General features: G+C 38.9%; 1 protein-coding gene across 1 annotated transcript in view; it reads left to right on the forward strand.

Moving 5' to 3' along the window:
• The window catches only part of KAT2B (lysine acetyltransferase 2B), a gene marked incomplete at its 5' end in the record, with an annotated part of 96,616 nt that extends 77,538 nt beyond the window's left edge, over positions 1 to 19,078 (forward strand). Inside the window, 7 exons of the mRNA XM_044912586.1 lie at positions 2,087 to 2,197; positions 5,035 to 5,178; positions 10,554 to 10,668; positions 12,104 to 12,140; positions 12,367 to 12,430; positions 12,529 to 12,613; positions 17,015 to 19,078. Of these exons, the coding sequence (XP_044768521.1) occupies positions 2,087 to 2,197; positions 5,035 to 5,178; positions 10,554 to 10,668; positions 12,104 to 12,140; positions 12,367 to 12,430; positions 12,529 to 12,613; positions 17,015 to 17,208 (750 nt within the window). The remainder of the gene's footprint in view (positions 1 to 2,086; positions 2,198 to 5,034; positions 5,179 to 10,553; positions 10,669 to 12,103; positions 12,141 to 12,366; positions 12,431 to 12,528; positions 12,614 to 17,014) is intronic.
• Positions 19,079 to 19,912: the final 834 nt, after the last annotated feature.

Genomic DNA, 19,912 nt, shown 5'->3' on the forward strand with positions numbered 1-19,912 from the left:
ACTTTATGTGTAATCTTTTTTTTCTTAAAGAGAAAGAGGGAGAGAGAGGGTGAGGGAAGGGGGAGAGAGAGAATCTTAAGCAGAGTCCATGCCCAGTGTGTAGCCCATCATAGGGCTGGATTGCACAACCCTCAGATCATGACCTGAGCTGAAATCAAGAGTTGGACACTTAGCTGACTGAGCCACCGAGGTGCCCTGTCTTTTTCTGTATTAAAGATACAAATACATCACTCTATGCTAACATTACACAATAGAAATATACTTTGAGTCTCAAATGCAAGCCACGTATATAATTTTAAATTTTCTAGTAGCTGTATTTTCAAAAGTAAAAAGAAACAGGTGAAATTAATTTTGATATTTTTTATTTAACCTAGTATGTCCAAAATAGTGTCATTTCAACATGTCATAAGGATAAAATGTTACTATTGAGTTGTTTTTTTTTTTTCCTGATGTGCATTTTACACACTTGTACATTTCAGTTTAGACTAGTCACATTTCAGTTGCTCAAAAACCACATGTGGCTACTGGATACCATGTTGAACAGCACAGCTCTATACTGTTATTATGTATTTATGTCTTTATCTTCCCCATTTTAACATCTCTTCAAGGAGAGAGACATTTCGTTCCTCTTTTTATCCTAGTTTTATTGAAACTTAGAATGTATTAGTATTGTAAAATGGTTGGGATAAGCTAAAATGTCCCTGGGTAACATCAGTGGAAGAATAACTTCCAGAAGAATGAGATCGTAATACTGTTCTCCGATTTACTGGGCAGACCATCCTCTAATTATTATGCTTGGTCTTTCCATGCTTTAGGGCATTGTTATACAGGAGAAAGCCCAGAAAAGAGTGATTAGATTAATAAGGGGTCTTCCAAATCGTGCCTTTTAAGGAACAGATGGAAACCTCAATGATATTTCACATGGGGTTTGGGAGGTAGGGATGGGCATGAGAGGGTATGGTCTTTAAAGGCTTGCAGAGTTAAGAACAGGAATGAGTCATTGTTACTCTAAGAGTAGAACTAAGGTCAAGAAGTAGAAATAACAAGGGATCAGATCTCAGGTAAACTTTAGGAAGAACTTCCCAACCATAACAATACCTGAGATTGAACTGGTCTATCTCAGGACCAAGGGATCACTCTGTACTGGAAGAGGTTTCTAACAGCTCACCTTTTTAGGGTAGATGGCAGAAGACTTCTAGCATCACATGGGATAGAGAGTTAGACCAAATGGTTTCCAAAGATCCTTCTCCCCCTCTGCTACTGCAGTTCCATGAGACCATACCTGTAAGCACATTTGAGTTCTTTAGAAAAGTTTGTCACCAAATTCTAAAATATTTATGTGAAGGTATTTGTGTCTGGATACTTGGATTTACTTTCACCTCTTTTAATGAGGTTCTAAAACAATCACTTTAAATTTATAGATTTTCTCTAAGCTTTATACACTACTGAAAAACCTGGTACTTGCATTTTTTTTTCATATTTTAATCATTAATTTATCCAACATTGTTTGCTGTCTTTAGTTTACTTCCTTATATCCTCTGGCTCACTCAGAGATTCTGGATTTCTTAGACCTTGCTTAGAATGGCCTGATAAGACTAAGATGAAAATCCTGTGTATGTGATATGATACATTTCTTTGGAGGGGTTGCTGATTTGTATACATTCAGGAAACACTTGAGTTAATATTCTAGTAAAGATTAGCACTTTTCATTTACATTGCTCTTTGCATCTCAGGTTCTCAAATACTTTAAAGATAAGCAGAAATCATAATCAAAGTTAACTCCCCAAACTTCTTTGTTAATATTCAGCAAATACTCTTTAGGATTGAACCAGCAGCTTGTAGCCTTCCAAAGAACCAGAAACTTGTATTTTAAAATGATGATTGTATCTTGATTCAAGGATTTTGAATTTTTTGGTTTTGTATGTCATTTTCAAAGTTCAGAAATGCATGAAAGGGTGTTAGTATTATATTGGTAAAATATATCAAAGTACCAACTCCTAAATTTGTCAGCATTTCCCAGTGAATTTGTAGGAATGTGTTTTCTCCAGAACCTAATATATTTATCTGTATACTAACTTCCACATAGGGCTATGGAACGCACCTGATGAATCACTTGAAAGAATATCATATAAAACATGATATCCTGAACTTCCTCACATATGCAGATGAATATGCAATTGGTTATTTCAAGAAACAGGTAAGTTTTTCACTGTGCAACTCTGTTCTGTCATTTCTTTTCTTTAAATATACTCAGGTAGCCTTCATCCAATCCAAGGAAGTTTTTCCCCTGGCATTTTCTACTTAAAAGAAGGACATAGATTTGTTTTTCAATCCTTAGGCCAGGACTAAGCTTCAGACTGTAGTAGAGGGTATGACCAGCACATAGTAAGTACTAAAGAAATATTTCTTGAGTGAATGAATGAATGCCATCTATAAATGAAGTATAATATTGCATCCTGGATTTCTAAAATATGGTATCCCCAGGCTAAGGAGAAATTCCCAGGGCTGGGTGAGTAGAGTTCTCCATGAATAAGAGAAATAGATTCAGTCTCTGGACAGCCTCCATTTATGACAGCAGAGAGAAAATGATGAAGTTTATGAAGGGCTCCTGACGATCCTTCTTCAGCAGCACACAGCAGGCTAGGAGCTTGGCTGCCATCTTGGTCCTTCCTTATCAGAAGTTTTCAGCTCAACTTTTTAAGGAGCTTTTTATTCTCAGTTTTCAGCTCAGCTTTTTCTTCTTTGGCTGCGTATTTTTTTAAATAGTGCTTTATAATTCCAAGTAATGTAAAGTTATTGTAGAAATTTTGGAAGACATAGTAAAGCAGAATGAAGAAAATTCATTTGTAATTCTACCATCCAAAGAGATTTACTGGTAATGTTTTGATATGTACCCTTCTAATAATGTTCTGTGTATGTGTTCATGTGTACATATGTATATAAATATAATATTTGGCTCATATTATATGTAATTGAATTACTTGCCCCTTTCACTTAATGTATTCTGATTATTATTTACATAATTTTTGTTGGTTCTCTGAAATTTTATGGTATAATTAGAAAATAATTCATTAAACCATTACCACATTTTTAGGACATTCAGTCTTTCTTGTATGTAAGTATACATTTATAAGTATGTGTTCATATGTATGTTGCCCTCATCTATGGTAAGTTTGCTTAGAATAAATGTCCGGAAGTAGAGTTGTTTCCAGATATATCTAAGGCTTTTGTTACGCATTGCCAAATACTGTAGCAATTTCTATTGTAAGCAATATATAACGGGGTTCAGGAAAAGGTTTGATAATTGAGAAATATATTTTTTACTCCTTCCCTAGATAATAAATTGTGTATGTTTGCATTTATTTAATCATTGTGAAGTTTGATGTATTTTTTCTTATTCATTGACCCTTTGTAGTAGTTCTTCTGTTTTCGAATTGCCAATTCATTGTATTTTGCCTCTTTTTCTACTAAAATATTTATTTTCACATTGATTTATGAGGACTCTTTGTATATGAGGATATTAACCTTTTATTTTACGATTTTTCTCCCGCTTGTCAGTTGTTTCAGCATTCCTTATGACTTTCGATGTACAGATCCTTAAAGATTTCATTACATAAAATCTATTAACTTCTTTTTGTATAAGGCTCATGTGATTAGAGAGCTTTTCCTCCTCTGATGTCAGATAGCTATCTCCTATTTTGTTTTCTTCTCATTCTTTGGCATGTGTCTGTGACTTTTATAATAAAACTCGTTTGGAAGAACTAGTGGGATTGTTAACTGAAGGCTTGAGTGTCAGCTTTCTTAGGCTGCAACTGCATTGCAGATCTTGAAATATGGTTCTTAAATGACTTGTCTGTAGTCCTCTTTGAGGATGATGGCAAGGATTGCTTGGAAAATAAGTTTTTGCTGAAAGGGCGGCAGGACACTGCTGGAGATAGTTCGAATTCCAAATAATTTACCACAAAGAAGGCATTATAAGGAAAATTATGTTTATGATATAAATACATGAATATATATCCTGTAGCACTAGGTTATTGCAGATTAAAGTATGTAAATGAATATATTGTAAATAAATGCCACTGACATAACTACACATTATGATGGTCTAGAAGTTTTTGCCAATACGGTAGGGGTTTCATTTCCTCAACATCAAAGTTTTTGGGGCACCTGGGTGGCTCAGTCGGTTAAGCGTCTGCTCAGATCGTGATCTTAGGGTCCTGGGATCGAGCCCCATGTCGGGCTCCCTGCTCAGTGGGGAGTCTGCTTCTCCCTCTCCCTCTGCCCCTCCTAACCCCCCACTTGTGCTCTCTTTCTCTCTCTCTCAAATAAAATCTAAAAAGAAAAAAAAAAGGTAATAAGTAATTAAGTAATCTCTATACCCAATGTGGGGCTCGAACTCACAACCCCAAGATCAAGAGCCTCATGCTCCAGGGTGTCTGGGTGGCATAGTTGGATAAGCATCCGACTCTTGGTTTCAGCTCGGGATGTGATCTCAGGGTTGTGAGATCGAGCCCTGCATCGGGCTTTGCACTCAGCTTGGAGTCTGCTTAGGTTTCTCCCTCTCACTCTGCTCCTCCCCCCACTCTCTCTCTCTCAAATAAATAAAATCTTAAAAAAGAGTCACAGATGGTCACATGCTCTACTGACTGAGCCAGACAGGCACCTCTAATTACTATATTTTTTGATAAGCTTTTCTTTCAGAACTTAGACCGATTTCTGATTTGTTGAGAATCTTGGGGTCCCCTCCCCAGTTTGGGAGAAATTGTTCAATTTAATATAAAATTCAACCTTATGTTAAAAACCGTTTAGTATAATTTGTGTTTTACTCGGATTATTTTTTTATGTTGTCTTGCTTCCTGTTTGCTGTTTGATTTTTGATGTTTTTGAACTCCACAGAGGGGTTTCATGCTAATCCTTTCCAGAATAATATGATGAGAACTTGAAAAAAGTGTATCTTGCTGCCTACCACACCGTTTCCACTCAGTGGATATTTGTTGCACAATGGCCATATGAATGAATTTATTTGCTTTGCAGGGTTTCTCCAAAGAAATTAAAATACCTAAAACCAAATATGTTGGCTACATTAAAGATTATGAAGGGGCCACTTTAATGGGATGTGAGCTAAATCCACGGATCCCATACACAGAATTTTCTGTCATCATTAAGAAGCAAAAGGAGGTAAGCACATGACTGACTCCTATTCCTTCCATACAGCCTGGTCTTCTTTGGGTGAGTTGCATATCTCTGGGCTCTATGTGGACGGCTCTACTGGATATCATCATAATTTCAGTTTGCTGTGGTTTGTATAGATTTCTTCTTTGATGGTATGCTTGATCTGTTTTCTCTCTAGGTACCATTCCTAAGAGGGTCAACACTTGTTAAACTGGTGTAAAATACAAAACTTGTAAAATACGACACCTTCACCTTCAAGGCCTTTTACTTTCTAGCCTCGTGTACCCTTCCCAAACTTACTTCTTTGCTTATCTAAACTCTTCTCTAAAAGCCATTACTGATGCTTTAAGCCTCTAGCTTGGTGTCTTTATCCAGTTCCCACCTCACTCTCCCAACAGACATACAAGTAGGACCACTTTGGCCTGTGTTCAGATTCTTCTTTGAACTTCACTAGCACTAGTTTGATCCACTTATTTGAATTTTTGTTATTCATCATCTTACGTGGGCATTTATCTTAGCGTGTATCCATCTCTCCTTTTAACATTGCACCTTCCGAAGGCCTATACTTCTAGGAATTCCGTGATTTGTTACCTCATTTTGGGGTGAAGTCTTTTATACATATGAACTAAAAGAGAAACAGTGAGAGGAAAGATTGATAGATTTGACTACATAGTAATTTTACATTTGTCCAAGACAGAAAAAAAATACCATAGAAAGAGCATAATTGGGAAGTGTGCATTTATTAAATGAACAAATTTTGTGTTAAGCCCAGGATCACCTCCTCACTCCCCCTAGTTCCTTGGAGTTCAAAAATGGGCTTTGTGGCTGTGTCATCCCTCATCATTTCCACTTTATACTTCTGTTACTCATTCTAGTGCACTTTTTTTCTAGCAAGTAACTAAAAAAGGCATCTGTCTTAAACCCCGTCTTTGTTTTCTGGTTTCTACTAATGTCCCTTAATCCCACTTCTCAGTTGTTTGTCAGACATCATCAACATAACAGACATAAAACTCCTTATACAGTGTCGTGCATAGTAGGTGCTCAATAAATATTTTTCTTTTTTACTTAAAGTGGGTCAGGCTTGTTCTTATGAATGTGGGTGAAAGGCTTTTTTTTAGAAAATAAAAACAACCTTTGTTGTTTCTCGCTCAGAGATGCCAGCCTTAGAGAGAATTCCAAATAGGGTACTTGGAGAGTTAATAAAAGCACAGCAGGCCCCTCTCTCTGTCTCTTTCTAAAGAGCTAGCTTTCTTCATTGTTCTCTTTGGGCTCTAATGAGCAGGTCTGTATTCAGCAGCTCCGTGTTCAGCATGAGGGACTGCTGGCCAGCTAGAGCCATCACCAGGCAGTCAGCTGCCTGTCCCTCCTTCCTCCTCTGAGGAGCACCCATGCATCTCTGGTGAAAGCAGAGAGCAGGAGTCCCCTGCAGATTCGCCTCGTTCGGATCTGTTGGCTCTTAATGCAGACAGGGGAAAGCCATAAGCACAGAGCTAGCCAAAGCAGTCAGTTGGTTAGAAGACAGTGCTCCCTCCCCTTTCTTTTTCTCCTCCCCTCTTGGATCTCATCTCCCTCTCGCCTCACCTTCCCTGTTTGCCTCCAGCCTTCTCTAACACATGCCACTGAGTGGATGATGCAGGCTGGGAGCTGTTAACCTAGATTCTTTCAAAGAGACCTGAAGTCACCATAATAAAATACTGGATTTGCGTAGTATCTTCTTCCACAGAATTCAAATGATTTTCGCAAGTATCTTCCTTCCAACTTTTGAAAACCCCCTTGCGGAAGACAGGGACTAATGGTAGTAGCAAACAAGTTGTAAGTAGATGGAGGGCTTTCCTGGCCCCTGAAAGCATGCAAGGGCAGAATAAGTTGTGGTTGTGTCTAGTGGAGATGGAGAGAGCAAGCTAGTGCAGTTGGACAGGGGAGCAGAGTAGGAGTTGAGGGCTACTTTGTGAGTGTTGACTCCAAGGGGAAGGTGGGATCCGTAGGGACCTAGCGTCATCGGAGGTGTCTTTGTGGGAAATAATGTTTGAACTCTTTTGAGCCTGCTGAATCCCATTAGCATGAGCAAAGATTCAGAGTCCAACATAAGTAGATTCATGGGCACATGAACAGTGAGGACCATAGGTGTGCTGGTGATAAAAGCCACTATTTGAGAAAGTGTGAATAGGTCATGAGCCGGCAGAGTTGAGTGTATATATGCATGTGTGCATGTGTGTATGGGGAGGTGGAATTGGGATGTAGGGATACGTCTCAAATCTTCATCCGAGTGTGAGACAAGGGAAAGTAAGGGTGACGCCAACCAATGAGATTTCTTTGTAAGAACACTTGCTAAGACTTGGTGGCATATTAGAGATGGGGGAGTTCCCCCAAATCTTATGTGTGGGGAGACTAAAACTGAAGGGATGGAATGGGAGAAGGATTTGAGGAGAGAATGATGATGACATAGTGGAGAAGTGGAGACATTTTCAAGGGAGGTGAAGATAAAAGACTGAAACAGAAGTATAGTGTCTCCTTTCTTCAAAGCAACCCTTGGAGGCACAGAGGGGTTAAGAAGCCCTCTACTGTCATTACGGAGTCACTCACCAGGACCCTGCCACCTTCAAGGTGCTACCCAAGGGGTGTGGAAGCCACCTGGGTGGGTTATCACATCTGAGAGTATCCTTGATAAAGAGAAAAAGTTTTAAAATTATATTTGAAATTATGTTTTCTGAAGGTGTTTATTTAAGAGAGTACCATTGCGATTCTCTTTTAAAAAGACTTAGACTGGGGTGGGTGCCTGGCTGGCTCAGTCAGAAGAGCATCTGACTCTTGATCTTGGGGTTGTGAGTTTGAGCCCCACATTGGGTGTAGAGATTATTAGATAAATTAAAAAACTTAAAAAAAAAAAAAAAGTGTTACACTCAGGGCTCCTGGCTGGCTCAGTCAGAAGAGCATGTGACCCTTGATCTTGGGGTTGTAAATTCGAGCCCCACGTTGGGTATAGATAGAGATTACTTAAAAATAAAATCTTTTTTCTTTTCTTTTTTTTAATTAATTTAGAGAGAGAGAAAGAGAGAGAGAGAGAGCATGAGTGCGTGGAGGGGCAGAGCTAGAGAAACTCAAGCACATTCCCCACTGAGCTGGATGCCTTGCAGGGCTGGATCCCACAACCCTGAGTTTACTACCTGAGCTGAAATCACTAGTGGGACGCTTAATCGACTGAGCCACCCAGGCGCCCCCAAAAATCTTAATAAAAATAAAAAGATTTAGCCTCATAAATAAACAGAGGGAGAGCATCCATCTAGATCTATCCTGTCCAAAGTGGCATCCGCTAGCTACATTATGGCTTCTGAGTGCTTGCTATGTGGCTAGTTGAAATTGAGATGCACTGTAAGTATAAAATACACTCTGATTTTGAAGACCTGTTAGGAATAAAAGAATGTAAAATATCTCATACGTATTTTTTCTATGATTATATGCTGCAGTGATAATATTTTGGATCTATTGGATTAAGTAAAAATATATTGTTAAAATCCAATTTTACCTGTTACTTTTTACTTTAAGAAATGTGGCTACTGGAACATAGGGGTGGGGTGGCTCAGGTCATGCGTGATCTCAGGGTCCTGGGATCCAGCCCCCGATTCTGGGCTTCCTATTCAGTGGGGGGAGTCTGCTTCTCCCTCTGCCCCTCCCTCCTGCTTGTGTGCTCTCTCTCTCTTTCTTCTCTCTTAAATAAATAAATAAGATCTTAAAAAAATTTACATGAGCTGATTGCATTATATTTCTGTTGCACAGCAGTGAACTGGATTTACCAGGCATATACTTTTACTAGTCCCATTCACCTTACGAAGTTCTTTGTTTAATTGTCAGGGTGAAAGTGCATTCATGCTGGAGCATTTACCAATGATATGTTTGAGATCAAGCTGTTAGGACCTGGAATTTTTTGTTTTCCTTTGTGAATTCAATTAATGACTGCTACTGTGTTTTTCTTCTTCAAATTTTTTTTTTTAAAGATTTTTTGTTTATTTATTTGACGGAGAGAGACACAGCGAGAAAGGGAACACAAGCAGGGGGAGTGGGAGAGGGAGAAGCGGGCTTCCCGCTGAGCAGGGAGCCCGATGCGGGGCTCGATCCCAGGACCCTGGGATCATGACCTGAGCTGAAGGCAGACGCTTAGCGACTGAGCCACCCAGGCACCCCTCTTTTTCAAATTTTCATTGAAATTCTAGTTAGCTAACATATAGTGTAACGTAGAATTTAGTGATTCATCATTTACATATAACACCCAGTGCTCATCACATGCCCTCCTTAATGCCCATCACCCATTTAGCCCATCCCCTGTCCACCCCCCTCCAGCAACTCTCAGTTTGTTCTCTACTGTTTAAAGTCTCTTATGGTTTGCTTCCCCCTCCCCTCTTTTCTCCCCATTTTGTTTTTTCTTGTCCCAAATCAGTTATGACATAGTTAATTTCGGGATGGCTATTTTTAATTAATTTTTTTCTTTTTTTAAATGGGAAACTGCACTGCTTTGGAAATAGTTGACCTCAGTACATTAGGAACTATTCTACAAAACAAACACCTCTCAGAATTCCCTAATCCATCCTGGTTGCTGACACGAGGCGGGTGTGTCGCCTCAACAATTTGGAGCTGCTTTTTTGATGCAAACAGTATAAGTTAGGGCTCAAGCCTTGAAAATTTTGAGTAATAATGTCATCCTTCCAGGGGCGCCTGGGTGGCTCAGCTGGTTAGGCAACTGCCTTCGGCTCAGGTCATTATCCTGGAGTCCCTGGATCGAGTCCCGCATCGGGCTCCCTGCTCGGCAGGGAGTCTGCTTCTCCCTCTGACCCTCCCCCCTCTTGTGCTCTCTCTCATTCTCTCTCTCTCAAATAAATATATAAAATCTTAAAAAAAAAATAATAATGTCATCCTTCCTGGCAAGGTGGCGGGGGTGGGGGGGTTGTAGCGACACTTTCTGAGGCCTGTTCAAGAGCCCTCCAGTCAGAAGGGAACATTTAGTTCCTAGTCAGGGGATGTGAAGAGGTCCGGATGCTGGGGCTGGGCTGCGTAGCCGATCAGCTCCGGTAGAGGCTCCTCAGAGAAATAGGGCAGAATAATTGGCTCCTTTGTGAAAGAGGACAGCGAGCCCCAAGGGCAGTGTGTTCTCTCAATATTGGCTTTTTGGATGGCAGGGGACAAGTATTCAAAGACGGTTGTGTGAATGCCCCTGGAGGTGTATGGTGTAATAGAACGTTTTCAGGTCTTCCCTGTTCAATAACATTCACCCTCTCTCCCTGTGCTCGTCCCGAAGACTTTATTTAGGAGACCGACTTCTTAGGTTGACTGACGTAATCTGTAGCCACAGACTTCTGGCACTAAACACATTTTCTTTCTGTGCTTTACAGATCATTAAAAAGCTGATAGAAAGAAAGCAAGCCCAGATTCGGAAAGTATACCCTGGACTTTCATGTTTTAAAGATGGAGTTCGGCAGATTCCAATAGAAAGCATTCCTGGAATTAGTATGTATAGATCTTTCAAGAGCGAAATCTTTTAGTATTGCCATGTGATGTGTTTGAAACGGTTGTCAGAGTGCAGTGATTTGGAAAGCTTTTTGCCTTGCCTGTCTCCATTCGTGGTGTCTGTAGTCTTAAGAAGGGACCAGATGCTTTCCCTTTGTCTTTTCTCTACTTCTCAGTGCTAACAAATAAGGAGAACTTAGATGACCCCTTCTTATAGCTGTTCATATCCATCATTTATTGAGAGATTACCGTTTATAGCACGGGGAAATTCTACTTTTACAAATGGGGAAATTGAATCTCAGAGTGGTTAGTTGACCTCAACTAGCGCATGGCCAGTAACTGTCAGAATTAGAAGCAGCGGATGCTGATCTGCAAACGTGTCGCTGTTTTGCACCCTTGCTCATGCTGTCATGATTGCAACCTGCGCAGGTGTGTGCTTGGCCAAATTTGTGTCTCCAAATTTCTAAAAAATATGATTGGGAAACATAATTTGTTTCACGTTTCTTATTTTAGAGTAGTTTTCCCAAGGGTTCTTATCTGCGAGTGTTAGAGATGAATCGTCTTGGGTGAAAACATACAAAATATCTGTTTTTGTAGATCGAAAGCTATTGAATAGCCACACTTTTGTTCATTTCAAATCCAGGATCTTCTAGTATATTGAAGATTTAATACACAACACAAAATCAAACAAACCACAGTTCTCCAGAAAAAAATAAGACCTTATTAGGGCAAGATACATTCCTTCAATACAATAGCTACCCTGTAGCAGATCTTACTTTTACTTCTAGACTTAGAAATTTCACTTCTCTTGTGCCAGGCATTCTTCTGTTTTTTTTACATACATCAGCTAATTTCAAAAGCGATAATATCACCTAATTTTTAGAGTTCTGTTTTATAGATTGATAAGTTACTTAACCTCTCTAACTTATCTAGGATAAGTTAGCTTTTAAGGAGAGAGCAAGAAATCAAATCCAGGTCTGTTGGACTTGAGGCTGTGTTTTCTTTCTGCTGCAATAACCATCTTGTATTACAAACAGGTCTTTGCCAAATAAAATAGAGACCAGGACAAAGTTTGTTCTAACCTAAAATAACAGCTTAACTCTTTCACATGGTGATTAGCAAAATGTGATTTAGAGTTCAAAATACACATATGCCCCCAGTACTGGGCGTATTTATTTTTTATGCTTTCCTCTGAAAAGTCGGAGTTCCTGCTTTAGAAAGTGCTAACATAAAGAGGTGTTGGCCTTCTTGGAAATGTTTCATGCTGTTAGCTGTAGAAGGAAGTAACTAATTGCAGTTGATTTCTGTCTCTGCCCAGAAATAGACTTTTATTGAGGCATGCTTGTAATTTATTTCATCTTTGATAAGTATTAATTTTGTTACTCTCTTGACCAAAAGCAGTTCTCATGCAGTGTTTAATTTCGTTGACATATAGGAGAGACAGGCTGGAAGCCGAGTGGAAGAGAGAAAAGGTAAGTAGGACGGGGGAGAGGATATTAATGGAAGTAAGTTTTCTTTCCTCCCGCAACTTAGGAGGAAGTGGGCAAACTGCTTGTAATCACCCATTCAATTTTCATAAGAAAATTCTGGTTTGGCTCCCATTTTAGGTTTTTGTAAAAATAAGCGGAATAGGAATCCCCTGGCAAGAGGGCAAAAAACTAATCATCGTTCCCTGTTGTTTCCTCTTTTCCTTTCAAGTAAAGAGCCCAAAGACCCTGACCAGCTTTACAGCACGCTCAAGAGCATCCTTCAGCAGGTGAAGGTGGGTGTTTTCTTTTCATTCACCTCATGCAGATATTTTGAAATGATTTCCCACATGGAATTTCCATATTAGATACCTTACTTTTTTCTTTACTCAAGAGCCATCAAAGCGCTTGGCCCTTCATGGAACCTGTGAAGAGAACAGAAGCTCCGGGATATTATGAAGTTATAAGGTTCCCCATGGGTAATGCCATTAACATTTTCTAAGTATAGATTTAACACTCTCTGGATGGCGGTGTGGGGGACACATGGTTGCTGAGGTTGATTTGTACTCTTCTGTTGTAGGGTAGGGTGTGTGTGGTGGGTGGTGGGATTCCCTGCACCCACGGAGGGCCAGTGATAGAGAGCAGAGTGATAAAGGACAGGTGGGTGGCCGAGTCATGTTAGACACTCCTGCAGCTTTTAGAGCCGCCTGCCTCCAGCACTGGATGCAGAGAGCCCAGCTGGGGAACTGTACCCAGCACTAGATGTGAAAACTGGCTGTTGGGACATAACCTTGTTTCTATTCTACACATGGAAAACTCTGGTTTGGTTGCACGTGGACGACTTCAGGTTGTCCTCTTGATGTATTTTGAGCCTTTTGAGAATTTTTGAAAGCGATGCAAAAGACATTGGATTAAGGCTGCTTGCCTGCTATACTAGCAGAAGGGGAAATTCTAGTAACGCAGTTCTCGATTTTTCCCTGCTCTCAATGGATAATATTAGTGTCACTATTTATACTCCCTTTAAAAGCTTTGTTCCACATCCAATACCAGACAAACAGAAAATGCTTTGGAAATGTCGAATTGTGGAATTTGTTGCTGTGCGTACACCATGCTAAAATGATTAATTGAACCAATTGAGAATCCAATTAAACTAATTTGGCATTGTGTAGATGACAGACAGCTAGCTGAAATGTTTTCAGTCGGTTGTGTGGCCACTGTTCTGGAGACAGCCTGTGTCTTCTGTCCCTTTCCTACCTGCAATCTGTTCCTGGTTCTAAGAAGGTATTAAAATATGAAAGGAAGAATGAAAGGTATCCATTGGTTCCCTGATGAAAGAGTTATTTGTAGGTGTTTTCTATAGCATTGATTTTCACATGAATGTTCTATATAGTTATTGTAATGATTTTGGTAGTCTGTCCTCCTTAATGTGGACCTACATCCATATGGCTTTTCTTTCTCTTTTCTCTCTGCCTTGCTTCTCTGTATCTTAGTTATGAAAACCAAAGTGTGAGGGTTGAGTGAGTCTAGAATTCTGAATAGAAGCATGTTTGGGGAATCAGTATTTTCTTTTCTTTTCTTTTTTAAATTTTTTTTAAAGGTCTTATTTTTAAGTAATCTCTATACCCAACATGTGGCTCGAACTTACAGCCCTGAGATCAAGAGTCGCATGCCCTGCTGACTGAGCTAGTCACATGCCCCTCAGTATTTTCCATCCTGTAAAAAATATGTTAAAATCCTTTATGCCCATTTCCAAACTTAAGTTAACTGACCTTTGCATCCTCATCGCCTGGACCATCTCAACTCCCTTATGAAACCCTCATGGGAGGTTGTATGAGTTTGGGGAGAATAATTATCTTTCAGCCCTGCTTATGTATGCTCTGAAAACCTGCAGTAGTAGGTCTAGAAGGTCCCATCTGTCATAGCCTACTCTCAGCCTGCTTTCTGAAAGTGTTTTGCTTGGTCCAGGCTGAGAAGGGTATGAGCCTGTGTGCATAGCTGAATACTCATGAGGGGAATATTGGGCCTGTTGAACAAGACCAGTGGTAGACTGAGGTGTGTTCTAGACACAGTTATGAAAATAGTGAATAGTGCTCCTTAGGGGAGCAATAATATTTTTCTTAGGGTGCCTTTAGGTGCTGAGTGAAAGGTGTAGTCTTGTCCCTAAGATGGTCATGTTTTTGAGGACAAGACTGACAAATCAGTAATTTCACTTTCCCCCATTATTGCCTTCTCGGCTTTTTCTAAAAACGTTTCTTTTCTTTCCCTTGTGCTCTCAAAAACTCTTTTTCTCCCATATGAATGAGGTCCAACCTGTGTCATTTAGGGAATCTCAGAAAATCATGAGTAGTCTGGCCCAAGCATGTCTTCTTACCATGCGTGCATTGCTGGGCAGGGTTTTCCTATTTACTCAGAACTCCCCAGTTGGTGGGAAGGATGAAAATGGAATAATTTAATGTTTTCTCCATATGTGGTATCACTGATATTTAGTCACCTTCTTTTTTAACCCATGCCATTTGGTCAAGTAAGCCTCTAACAAAGCTAGAGGAAGAAAGATGTTATTTATTTATTTACTTTAAAGATTTTATTTTTTTTTGACAGAGAGAGTGAGAGAGTGAGTGCACAAGCAGGGGGAGTGGCAGGCAGAGGGAGAGGAGAAGCAGACTCCCCACTGAGCAGAGAGCCTGATACAGGTCTCTCTTGAGCCGAAGGCAGATGCTTAACTGACTGAGCCACCAAGGCACCCGAAAGATGTTGTTTATAACTTAAGAATGGAATAGAAATATAGAAAGGAAATATGGAGAATTGGTTGTAATTATTCTGAAGATCCAAACACTTCTATGACTCTCATTTTGTTTCTGCTGTATTTTAGGCTCTCCCCATCTCTTCGTACCCCCTTTCTTCCGAATAATAGTTTGAAAGCTTTTGGATAAACTTCTTTGTGCCATGTTTCATTCTTTTCCCCCCCATTTTGGTTACACAACTTTTCCTTTTAAAACGTAAGCACTATATTGGGCAGCATATCTTAAGTGGTAGGCATTTAGGTGGTAAGGTGAACATCTAACTTTACCTGGAGAGGCACAATTAATTTCATTGCTCTTTTTTCATTTAATGAGAGGACATCTTCATCTGCTCAGTCACACTCAGGTGAGACATCTAGTGGGGTATTTGCTGAGCCTTTATAAAGTATCTTAACACTTGCCAATTTTCCTCTCCTTCCAAACTGTTTTAGTTAGAGAAGAAAGAGAATTGAAAGTTGAACTCACAGATATGATGACATACCACTAACCAAGAGACGCTTTAGTCAAAGGAAATAGGCAAAAGTACATATTTCCCATTTTTTCTTTGGTGTTTTGTGGTAGATTTAAGATTTTGATGCAAATGAATTCTCCCCATTTTTGGATGTTGCACATAAATTTATATATCTCACTAGCTGATGATCCCAGTGTATTTGGTTTTAAGTTTCTTTCCTTCTGGAAAATTTGATAATATAGTGGGAGTTTGGGTTATTGGTAGAAGTATTTTTTTTATAGCAATTTTGACTTATTTTTCCATGCACAGTTAATATAATTTTTAATGACAGAACCAGACTTAGAGACAACTAGGGACCTATAAGTAGACAAATGTTAGCATCTTCTTTTTTTTTTTAAAGATTTTATTTATCTATTTTATTGTTCTTAAAAAAAGGTTTATTGATTCATTTGAGAGAGAGAGAGAGAGCGTGCACGCGCAGGAGCAGAGGGAGAGGGAGAAGGAGAGAAATAGGCTCCCCACTGAGTGGGAAGCCTGCTGGGGTCTTGATCCCAGGACCCTGAGATCATGACCTGAGCCAAAACCAAGAGGCAGCTGCTTAACCAACTGAGCCACCCAGACACCCCTATTTAGTTGAGAGAGAGAGAGAGTGCACACGCGTGGAGGGAAGGGGTAGAGGAAGAGGGAGAAAGAATCTCAAGCAGGCTCCATGCTCGGCGCAGAGCCTGACGCAGGGCTCAATCCCAGGACCCTGAGGTCGTGACCTGAGCCAAAATCAAGAGTCAGACACAACCGACTGAACCACCCAGGTGCACGCAAATGTTAACACCTTCTAATCTGCATGGGATTCTTTAAATCAGTTTTAAGAGTGAGGAGTAAACAAGCCCCATGGTATTCTTACAAGTTTAAATAAAGTACTGTTTTCATTTGTAACATAGTATAATTTAAAGCAAGTAGATATATTAGGAAAATACTATTTTTTAAATAATCTCTCAAGGCTTACTTGCTTTAAAAAGAAATTATTGTTTGTGATTATTATTTTTTTTTTATTGCCTGTGATTCTTATTTCATGGATGGAGCATGAAACTAAATTCATTTGAACCATTTTATATGCAAGGAGACTGGTGTATCTGTAGATTTATTTATGATCAGTTTTTCTAGTTTAGTTCTGTCTCTGTAGCACCAAAACAACTGAATTTAATGAAACAAACTCAGTCTTATTGTTTGGATTTAAGTAATGAAATGATTCAGACAAATGTTCCACCTGCTCTACACCATGTTAGGTAGAGCCTCTTCTGTATAATTCTGAATGAATAGCTAACAGTACTTAGTTTATCATACTTATCACTGCTAATCTACTTAGCTTCCTTGTGCTGAATAGGGGATTGGGCCAGATGACTAATAATGGTCCCCTCAGTGTGAAAATGCTGTGATTTTACACAAGAAGCCCTCACAACAGAAACAATATAAAATTTAAGAAATGTTTTCCTTCATTGTGTCTCTTAAGCAAGGGCATTGGGATGGTAAAAATGTAGCCAGACTGATGACATAGATTTCTCTCCCTGTCTCCCTTTTGTCAGCTAGTGTTTAAAAGGAGTCAAAGATTGCTAATATTTTTTTTTCCTGTGCAGATCTGAAAACCATGAGTGAACGCCTCAAGAATAGGTACTACGTGTCTAAGAAATTATTCATGGCAGACTTACAGCGAGTCTTTACCAATTGCAAAGAGTACAACCCCCCTGAGAGTGAATACTACAAATGTGCCAATATCCTGGAGAAATTCTTCTTCAGTAAAATTAAGGAAGCTGGATTAATTGACAAGTGATTTTTTCCCCCTTTGCTTCTTAGAAACTCATCAAGCAGTGTGCCTAAAGCAAGGTGGTTTAGTTTTATAAAGAATTGGACATAATGTATTGAAGATACTTGTAAATGTTATAATTAGCACTTTTGAAAAACAAACAGAAAACCTCCTCTTAGCTTTTCAGATATGTATTTAAATTGAAGTCATAGAACATTTTTATTTTATGGAATAGATTTTAATCTATTTACTACTATTAATGTACATTTTCTATGGCATGTCCATTAGCTGAATATTCAATAATAGATTATCAGGGGTTTCCTCAACACCTGTGTATGAGGAGATTGCACATAGTACCAAGATTTGGGGGAATGCAGAAACTTTTCAAACCATGAATGTTTCCATTTTTTTCTAATGGAATGTGAGAGTTTATTTTTATTTTATTCTGAAGGACTTTAAGGAAGGGATACATGATAAAAAGCTTGTAAAAGGTGAAATATGTGATGTTTGAAGTCTCATTGTAGACTTTTTATATATATATTTTTAAAAACACTCATCTAGATGAGGTGCTTTGAGCAGTTCTGAAAAATGCAGTTCCAGAAAAGCAACTGCTTTGATTCCTAAGGAAGAAATTCTAAATAATGCACACTTTTTTATAAGCATCTGGATTTTTGATAATTCTGTCTACCTACAATAAACTTGTGAGCACATAACCACTATTTTAATAATTATTTTCTCTACACAAATGTGTAATATTATATTTGACTTTGCTTGTGCAGGCCGTAAGTTCCAAAAGGCAATCTCCTGATGCACAAAGGCATACATTTAAAAACACTGGAGATTGAATCAACATGCTTTAATAAGAAAAGATGCATAATCTACATATGTATCAAATTTGGTGAATCCTTGTTCTAACAAATAAGGATTTTTTCCCTTTTCTATGATATACACAACCCCACTGATAATGTATTATATGAACATTTTTCCTTTTGCATCTCCAGACTGTATTCATTGTCTGAGGTGAATTAAATCACCAAGATTTGCTGTCAGTATTTTAACACCTGTATTGGAAGACAGACCCAGGGTAATATCCCACTAAAATCCATCATACAACCTTACTAACCTGTCTTGGGATTCCAGCTTAGTGCTTGGATTTATTTCCTGATTAACACTACATAAGTGGGACATCTGCCATCCCGACTCTGGGAGAACCAACTAATATCAAAAAAATGAAGGCCATTTTGATGGTCTTTGACACTAATTTTTATGATACAAATTTATAAACTGATTTTTGTAAAGGACTAGGTTTTAAAAGTGTATTTAACTTGATGTTTTTTATCAGCGTAAATGAATTAAAATGGTCATGAAATAGTTGTCAAAAACAGTTGCCAGAGATAATCTGCATGAAGAAAAAAAACCTGCAAATGGCTGTTGAGTGGGAAGTATTGTTTTTAATATGTAAGAGATATTCAGAATGCTCACACTGAAAAATGCCTCAACTTTTGTAAGTGTAAGAAACCACCTTGAGTGGCATCTAGATTTCTAATGAAGAATGATGATACAGTTTGGATTAAGTATCTTGGACTGGTTTTAAACAGTGCTTTGTCCTGAATCTGCCAAAGCATCTGTCCAGCTTGGTATCCTGTGAAAGTTTTTTATTTTCTGGGTAGACATTCTTATAGAGTATTGTCTTTAAAATCAGATTGTCTCTTCTATATTGAAAGCATTTTTATGTTTTCTAATTTAAAAATTAATATTTTCTTATAGATATTGTGCAATAAAGCTGAAGTAGGATGTGTGGTTTTTGCAAATGCTTTAACAGCGGATAAAATTTTACATTTGTAAAATTAATATATTGTACTGGTACAACATAGTTTTAAATTATATTTTAAAAGGCTCTCAATTTGGTGTTGTGTTTTCTTCTTCTAGCCTATTAAATTTAACAGGGCAAGTGTATGATCCAGTTGATGACCATCGACTATATCCATAATTCTTAGATTTTAGGCATTTTGATGAAGATGTTTAGAATTGTTGCATATGTTGGAAGTTTCGTAAAACTTCACGCCCACCGGTGGGAGAATTCCATGAGGAGACACTTGAGTGTGTCTGGGTCTTGAGTGGTTCACTGCATCCTGCCCACTGTCACTCATTAAACGAAGAAAAAAAAATCCTACTGAAAAAAGAGTGTTACTGGTTTAGAAATTAGACGGTTTTTCCCCAGTTTTTCTTTGTGCATCTGTGAAATAGATGAATGAAGAGACAGATAAAAATACAGCTGATTCTTACACATCTCCTCATGAGCTTCTAATGTTACTCAAAAGGCTGACTGCAGGAGAGAATACAGTATCCTCTTGGGGATATGAGAGAACCCACCAAAGAATACCTTTTCTTTCTGAATCCTGAACCAACTGAGAAGTCAAAAGAATAAGGCATATGATGACCAGAATATCTTTATTAATAATAAATGGATATTGGAGAATGTGGCTTTATGTATCTGTGGAAAGTGGGCTAATACTGAACCCCAGAATGTGCTTGGCTTGCCAGCAGTTTGGCACCACTGCCACTTCCCCTCCAAGGGCAGGGCCTTTACCGTTGAGCTCAGTGCATAGCCAACAGCAGTGGTGCCCTCTGAAGGCAGGCCAGCTCCGGAGAGGCACAGGCGGGGAGCAGCCACACAGTGCGGTCCCAGGGCCTCACGGTAACTCATCAACCAGGGGGAGGAGTGAATAAG

Source organism: Neomonachus schauinslandi, chromosome 1, assembly GCF_002201575.2.
Source record: "Neomonachus schauinslandi chromosome 1, ASM220157v2, whole genome shotgun sequence".
NCBI classification, from domain to species: Eukaryota; Metazoa; Chordata; class Mammalia; order Carnivora; family Phocidae; genus Neomonachus; species Neomonachus schauinslandi.